This window comes from Pongo pygmaeus, chromosome 18 (genome assembly GCF_028885625.2).
Source record: "Pongo pygmaeus isolate AG05252 chromosome 18, NHGRI_mPonPyg2-v2.0_pri, whole genome shotgun sequence".
In the NCBI taxonomy this organism is placed as follows: Eukaryota; Metazoa; Chordata; class Mammalia; order Primates; family Hominidae; genus Pongo; species Pongo pygmaeus.
The window spans coordinates 4,735,737-4,743,103 of record NC_072391.2 but is presented as its reverse complement, the minus strand read 5'-3'; the positions used below and the strand labels follow the sequence as shown (position 1 = coordinate 4,743,103).

Sequence of the window (7,367 nt, the reverse complement as noted above, 5' to 3'; positions counted from 1 at the left end):
GCCAGGGTACATGATGGTCTTGGCAGTGGCTGTAAGGTCACCTTCCTTTCTCTGATGCTGGTTTCAACCATCTACATACCATGGCATCCACGCATGGGATCTGCAAGCTGGAGCCCTCCTACCCGCAGGCTTGAGCACAGCATCATCCAGCCCTGGGGAGGCGCACCCTTAAGCCAGACAGACTCGGCCGAGGCTGATTGATAGGCTGAAGACTAACAGAGTGCAGTCTGCACACGCAGGTTCTGGGCCAGCTCTGGCCCTGGCCATCTCTGCACTAACTCATCTGAATTATGAAGGTGGCAGGCTTGGTCAGTAGTTTAAAGAGTTTCCCTACTTTTTAACCCTTTTTGAAATAAAACTTTTACAGGCAGTAGATTCCTATTAATAAAATTATTTAAGTTCATGTTTCTATTTTAGAGAATGAATTGTTTAAATACAAATATATGCTTTTTTAAAACCCTTATTTTTATATATATATATATTTTTTTAAAAAAAACCTTTTAAGTAGGAAACCTCTAAGGTATTTCTGAGCTAAAAATAGCAGTGCTGGATACACTTTAAAGATCTCTGCAAGACAATTAGAGTGACTTTGCTTTGGAGACTAGGGGTGCTGGAGAGTAGACCAAGCGCAGGAGGTGGCTGCTGGGGGCCATGATGGACAATGTCCACTCCTCACACAGACATAACATGTCCTTGCTTCTGAGGGACTCTCCTATGGGGAGGTGGCTTGACCCACCTGGTGCCAGGAGGGAGGGAAGGAGGCAGCTTGCAAAGCCCACTTTATTGAGTGTTGGAGCATTTACACAGGGCGGAGGAGGAGATAAGCTGGGGCTGAGCAAACCTCACCCAAGGGGTTAGAGGGATTCTGGGTGAGAGGGATGAGCTCCCAAGGCCTCTGAGACTTCCACCCACACCCACCCTCACTCCCAGGGTCCAAGAGAGGCCCAGAAGTTGTACAGCAGCATCCAGCATCCAGCCTGGGCTTACAGGCCACTCACCTCCAGCAGGGGAGATAGTCACCCATGTACTGCAAAAACAGGGACTACCGGAAGCAGCCTAGGGCCCAGAGGTGTGGAAGCCTGGAGTAGAGCTGGGTCAGAGGCCAGGCCTGCTGCACTGTGCCGACTGCTCCCAGGGTGACAGCCTGTGCCCAGTGCGGAATATGGCCCATAGAGAGGATACTGTCAGGCAGAGGCTCTAGCATCTGGCTTTTATTGGTTGCTTTTCTTAAACCCAGCATTTTTTAAAAAGTCACCTGAGGTGGTAGTTTAGTCAGGGCTGGAGAAAGGGGTAGGCCAGTGGTCAGTCGGGAGGAGGGTACCAGTATGGCATGATGGGTCCTTCACATGTAGTACCAGGCCAAGAGTCCAGCAGCTAGGGCCACACCAGCGGCCAGGATGAACTGGAGGCTGGGCTTCCTCAGCACAGCCATGGCTGTTCGGAAGGGACAGCTGCTGCCCTCCAGGGCACCTGTGTGGCAGCACCAATAGGAGACATGGCATCAGTGGAGTCTCCTGCTACACCTGCCCCCGAAGGGGAGCTCAGGACACACAGACCTACCTTTGTCTTGTTCAGCAGCGTAGAAAGGGCATTTACGCTTGTCTCCTTTCCCATCGTGTACAGGGAACCCATCCTCCAAGGTCTCTCTGGCCAGCGTGGAGCCGGCCTGGTCCAGTTCATTGAATATCTGCAGGAGCAGAGGATCGACTGAGCTATCTTTGGGCTGCCCATACTTTTTTTTTTTTTTTTAATGTCTTTCGAGATGAGGTCTCTGTTGCCCAGGCTGGAGTGCAGTGTTATGAACATGGCTAACTCACTGCAGCCTCAAACTCCTAGGCTCAAGTGGTCCTCCCACCTTAGCCTCCTACATGTGTGTACCACCATACCTGGCTAATTTTTAAATTTTGTGGGGAGATGTTGTCTCACCTTGGTTGCCCAGACTGGTCTTCAACTCCTGGGGTCAGGTAATCCCCCTGCCTCAGCCTCCCAAAGTGCTGGGATTACAGGCATGAGCCACTGCGCCTGGCTACACTCTCCTTTTAGAGGACGCCCTCCTGATAGAGTAAGCTGGAGCAGGTGAGCTTGCTCAGGTGTGCCAACTACACAGCAAGCAGCACTGGTGGGCGGCAACAGCACTGCCTGATGCTCCTCCCTCCCTAGCATGAGCTCTGGGGAGGTGTGGATGTTGGTACCCCAAGAAGGCTGCCAAATGCTGGGTCTCCCCTGGGAACTGACCAGACATGCACCCCATGCCTAGCCTTCTCTGAGGTGGCTCAAGCCACTGAAACTACCACAGCACAGACAGGAGGGCATGTGTACATCCCCATTTCTAGGTGCTGATTTTTTTTTTTTTAATCAAGAAGCAACAGAAAACCTGGAATATGGGAGAACGAGGCTGTGGCAGGGCATACCCATCCTGAGTGGCCTGGGAGGCCTCAGTGGAAGCTGACAGGATCTGGGGACAGAGTAAGCCTCCCCAGGTTCAGCCTCATCTAAAGGCTACTTGTAAACAGAGCTTATTTACTCTCCTTGGTGGCACTGGCTGTCTGTTAACTTACAAAGCAGGGCTTTTCAGAGCAAAACTTAAAAAAAAATTAACCATTCTTCAAGACCAGCATCCTGCAGTGAGGGAGGAAGCCAGCTCCATTCTCCCAGACCCCTTTATGTGCTAGAGGACTCACCTTTCCCAAAACACTACCCACTGGCATCTATCACACCAGGCCTCCATGCTGGGAACCACCCACTGGGCCCACAAGCTCTGGTGGCACCCTGCAGCTCATCTGTCCTAACGCCATGTGTGCCTTCGTAGGCCACTATGGATCTGCTACCACTGTCAAAGTTTCCCTCTTCAGCCCTGGCAGCTGGCAGCCCCCAAAAGTACCTGCATGTTATACTCAAAAGCCTTGTTGGCCTCCTCCACGATCCTCTCTTTGGTCTTCATGTTCAGGTCCAGGGCGTTCATCCTGGCCCGGTAGAGCTGCTTGAACTGCTGGGCATTGTCCACATTCTCAAACAGGTAGAACTGGGTCCCTTCCCCTGTGCTGGGGAGTTTCAGTGCTCGCTGGGCCACCTTCTTCAGCACCTGGCCCCCCGAGAGGTCCCCCATGTAGCGGGTGTATGCATGGGCCACCAGTAGCTCCGGCTCGTTCTGCCCTATGTAGTGGATCCGCTCCACATACTTTTGGGCAGCCTTGGGGCACTGCACCTGCTCCTCCCAGTTTTCACCAAAGAAATACTCCATGTCCTTGGTCAGCGCCTCCTTCCGGTGCAGCTCCATGGGGAAGTACAAAGGGGCAAAGGCTGGATGGTCCTTGTTGTGCTCCATTTCCTCCTCGAGGGCTGAGTATGTGAAGTAAAGTGCCGTGGTGGCCAGCTGTGGAGGTGACAGGAGGAGGCCAGCTATGCCTGAGCACACCATATCCGAGCAGCTGGATGCAGAGGCTCAAGTGACAACCCCCAACCCCAAAGACCCAATCCTATTGCCCATTTTTATGTAGTGAATTATTTAACACACAAGGAAGCTTTTGTGTTTCTTAAAGGAATGGCATGGTTAAGTCTTTGGAACACGCATACTTTTGCTTCCTTCACACCACTATGTTATTCTATCTAAGCCATGAGAACCATTTTTTTTTTTTGGCAGGGTAAAGAGTCTCGCTCTGTCACCCAGGCTGGAGTACAGTGGGACGATCTCAGCTCACTGTAATCTCCGCCTCCCAGGTTCAAGTGACTCTCCCACCTCAGCCTCCCAAGTAGCTGGGAGTATAGGCACGCGCCACCACACCTGGCTAATTTTTGTATTCTTAGTAGAGACAGGGTTTCACCATGTTGGCCAGGCTGGTCTCAAACTCCTGGCCTCAAGTGATCCACCTGCCTCAGCCTCCCAAAGTGCTGGGATTACAGACATGAGCCACCGTACCCAGCCGAGAGCCAGAGCTTAACGTCAAGAAGGAATGGAGTGTGGAGAAAAGCCAAGCTTTTACCTCAGAGTGGCTCCAGGGGCACTTTTCTCATGGGACTAAGGCCCCCATCCCAACCCCATATGACAGTCTGGAACCCAATGTGGGGCACAAACCTTAAACAGCTCCTTCTTAATGTTGCCTTTCAAGAAGTCCTTGACAAACTGGGTGTTTTCTGCCCGGTCGTGTGCTTCCTTGGTCCCTTCCTTCAGGAGCTCCGAGAGGTCAGCCATTCTGTGGAGAGATGGGAGGTGTTTGTGTGTCAATTAGCCCTTCCCAGCTTCCCAGAAAGGACCACAGGGAGAAGATTGAGTCCAGACCCCAAGGTGACCACCTGTTGTACTGGAGGCTGGGGCTTCTCAGACACTTCACTCCAACACAAATAGCAGGAACTTGTCAGGGAACACAGGGCAAGCAGACATGACAGTCTGCTCCAAGGACTCAGGACACAACGGATAACTGTGGCCTGCTCCTTGAGAGTAGTACCCACGTCCATGTGTCTGTGCTGGGAACCACCCAAATGAGCAATGCTTTGCTTCTGTGGCCACCTAGTGGTCGAAGAGACACACATCTGTATTCCCATCAGTATTTGCCGGCTTCTCTAAGACAGCCTGCCTTGGAAGGTGTCTCCTGGAATTCACACACCTCAGTAAGGCTGTGACTGTGGGTCTCCTCAGATGGCCCTACTGCCTTCCTCCCACCTTGGACCCACAGCTTCTTTGAGACTATATGTGACTAGGACCAAGCACGAAAGGATGCAAAGGAGACAACTGAGAGGCTGGGGCCAGGACGTTGGTTTTGTGCTGCTTAACGAAATTACACAGTTGTAAAGGTGTGTGGATGGATGGACAAGGTAGAAAACATGTGATCCTAAAGATGGTGATACTTGGGCAGGGGCTTACATGTGTCCACACAATCCATCTACAAGAGTGAGAAAAATTTGGCCTTATCATGGTCTGGCTCTGCTGTCTTCTTTAGGAGGTTAGCTCGTTATCATCCATGTGCTGAGAATCAATTATTAGCAATTATTTCAAGGGATAAAAAAAAAACTTGGCCAATGACAGGGCTATAATGAGAGGCTAATGATGCAGAACAGGGCCTGGAAGCTCAGGTTTAGCATGAGCTGTCCCTATACAGAGTAAGGAAAGGCTGCCCTGCAGTCAGAGTTACTCCATTTTTATGGGGTAAAAGACTGAACAGAGCCAGCTTTGCCTACGTTTACCCTTTCTCAGCCCAGATGAGGAAACATGCAAGTTTTTAAGAAGAAAAAAGGATAACTACCATCAAATCCTATCAGCACTCCCAGGAGCACCTGCCCTGCCTCCTTGGATGAGACAATGGACCAGTGGGTAGAGTTCTAAGCAGCCAAAGCTGTATGCGGTCCCTGCAGGGCCAAGCAGGCACCCGGGGGTCCAGAGCTCATGGCCCACGGCCACTCCCCAGTGCTGCCAGCAGACAAAACCAGGTGTGCTGAGCACGACAGGTGCTGGGCCCACCGGATTCAGTGCAGCCAGCCCCCATCGCTCACCTCATTTGGTTCTCCTTTTCTAAGGCCCCAGAGTTCTTTTTCTCTGACTCGTCTACCCCCTCTGAGGTTTCCACTTCCGCTGACATTGCTGCTGGGTGTGGTTCTTGCTGCTCTCGCTCCTCTGGTCCTGCAGAGACACAAGGAGCTGGTGATGTGGCACCCACGGCAGTCACTTCCCCAAATACCTGCCGGTTCTGCTTTCCTCGGAGCCAATGTAACCAAGGTGACACCCACACACCCCAGGATTGTTTTCTTTAAAATAAAGCTCTGCCATTACTGGGACCATAGTGGAATATGGAAAAAATCTGAATATGAACAATGTATTAGGTAATAGCATTGTATTGACATTAAGCTTGTTGGTTTTTTAAAAATAATTGTACTGCGATTATATAAGAGAATGTCTTTGTTCCTAAGAAATACACACTGGGGTATTCAGAAGTAAAGGTACACTGCCTGCAACTCCCTGTCAGATGGTTCAGAAGAGAGTGTGTGTGCATGTGCACACGCTGCAGGGTGGGGACACTGGCAAGTCAGAAAAGCAAACAAGGCAAAATCCTAGCAGTGAATCTGGGGAAGAGGTATGAGAGTTCTTTGTACTATTCTTACCATTTTTCTGTATGCTTAAAACTGTATCAAGGCAGGGCACAGTGGCTCACGCCTGTAATCCCAGCACTTTGGGAGGCCGAGGCAGACTGGAGTTTGAGACTAGCCTGGTCAACATGGTGAAACCCTGTCTCTACTAAAAATACAAAAAATAGCCGGGCATGGTGGTGCACACTTGTAATCCCAGCTACTTGGGAGGCTCAGGCAGGAGAATCTCTTGAGCCCAGGAGGCAGAGGTTGCAGTGAGCCGAGATCACGCCATTGTACTCCAGCCTGGGCAACAAGAGCGAAACTCTGTCTGGGGAAAAAAAAAAACTGTATCAAAATTAAAAGTTAGGCCGGACACGGTGGCTCATGCCTGTAATCACACCACTTTGGGAGGCCAAGGTGGGTGGATCACCTGAGCTTAGGAGTTCAAGACCAGCCTGACCAACATGGAGAAACCCTGTTTCTACTAAAAATACAAAATTAGCCGGATGTGGTGGCGCATGCCTGTAATCCCAGCTACTCGGGATGCTAAGGCAGGAGAATCACTTGAACCTAGGAGGCAGAGGTTGCAGTGAGCCAAGATCGCGCCACTGCACTCCAGCCTGGGCAATAACAGTGAAACTCTGTCTCAAAAAAAAAAAAAAAAAAAATTAAAAGTTAGCAAAAACAAAGAAAACCTCAAAAACCTTAGGGAAACAAAAAGCTTGGCAAGCAACGCACAGTTCCACCCCTCTGCAAGCGTGCTGAGGCCAGTTCATCCTACTTGTGAGAGGCTGGGTGCCCTGTGCAGAAGGCAGCCTACAGAAGTTACCAAAAAAGCAGACTGTCCCTAGCCTACTCAGGACTTTGCTAGGCTGAAGGAAATATTAAGTTAGCCAATCAATTCCCATTGCCTGCTGCAAATGCTGAGCCTTCGTCAGCCAGGGAAACACAGTCCCATAACAAGGCAAGCTCATCCTCCATCCCTCGGGGCTCCTGCTCAGGCAATGTAAGGCGCAGCCCATTTGGGGAACCTTCCACATAAATAGCAGCACAGTAGCACCAACAACTAATAAAGTAACTGACAAAGACAGAACTGGGGCCAAATCAGGCCAAACTGGGCCAAGGAAAAAGAACTTATTTACTGAGCATTTTTTCTATGTGCTCTACCCAGAAACAGGTGTCAAGAAGAACAAAGAGGTGTAAGAAATGGTCCTTAAAAGGCCCAAGGCACATATCCTTCCTGAGTTTTCTCTAGATACCTAGTTACATTTTTGTTAAATCTTTTAGGATATTATAGTACATGGTTTGCT

The 7,367-nt window shown here is 50.4% G+C and overlaps 1 protein-coding gene across 12 annotated transcripts in view; it reads right to left on the bottom strand.

The window, feature by feature from the left end:
* Positions 1 to 1,196: 1,196 nt before the first annotated feature.
* Positions 1,197 to 7,367, bottom strand: part of HMOX2 (heme oxygenase 2) — a 31,655-nt gene continuing 25,484 nt past the window's right edge. For 11 of the 12 annotated variants that reach the window (XM_054452515.2, XM_054452513.2, XM_054452511.2 and 8 more), the window contains 5 exons: positions 5,485 to 5,611; positions 4,073 to 4,190; positions 2,882 to 3,373; positions 1,561 to 1,687; positions 1,197 to 1,470 (listed from right to left, as the gene is read on the bottom strand). In XM_054452515.2, the coding sequence (XP_054308490.1) occupies positions 1,343 to 1,470; positions 1,561 to 1,687; positions 2,882 to 3,373; positions 4,073 to 4,190; positions 5,485 to 5,570 (951 nt within the window). In that variant the 5' untranslated portion in view covers positions 5,571 to 5,611 and the 3' untranslated portion in view covers positions 1,197 to 1,342. Of the gene's footprint in view, positions 1,471 to 1,560; positions 1,688 to 2,881; positions 3,374 to 4,072; positions 4,191 to 5,484; positions 5,612 to 6,090; positions 6,110 to 7,367 lie in introns of those variants that run through there. The other variant, XM_063655100.1, reaches the window with a different exon arrangement.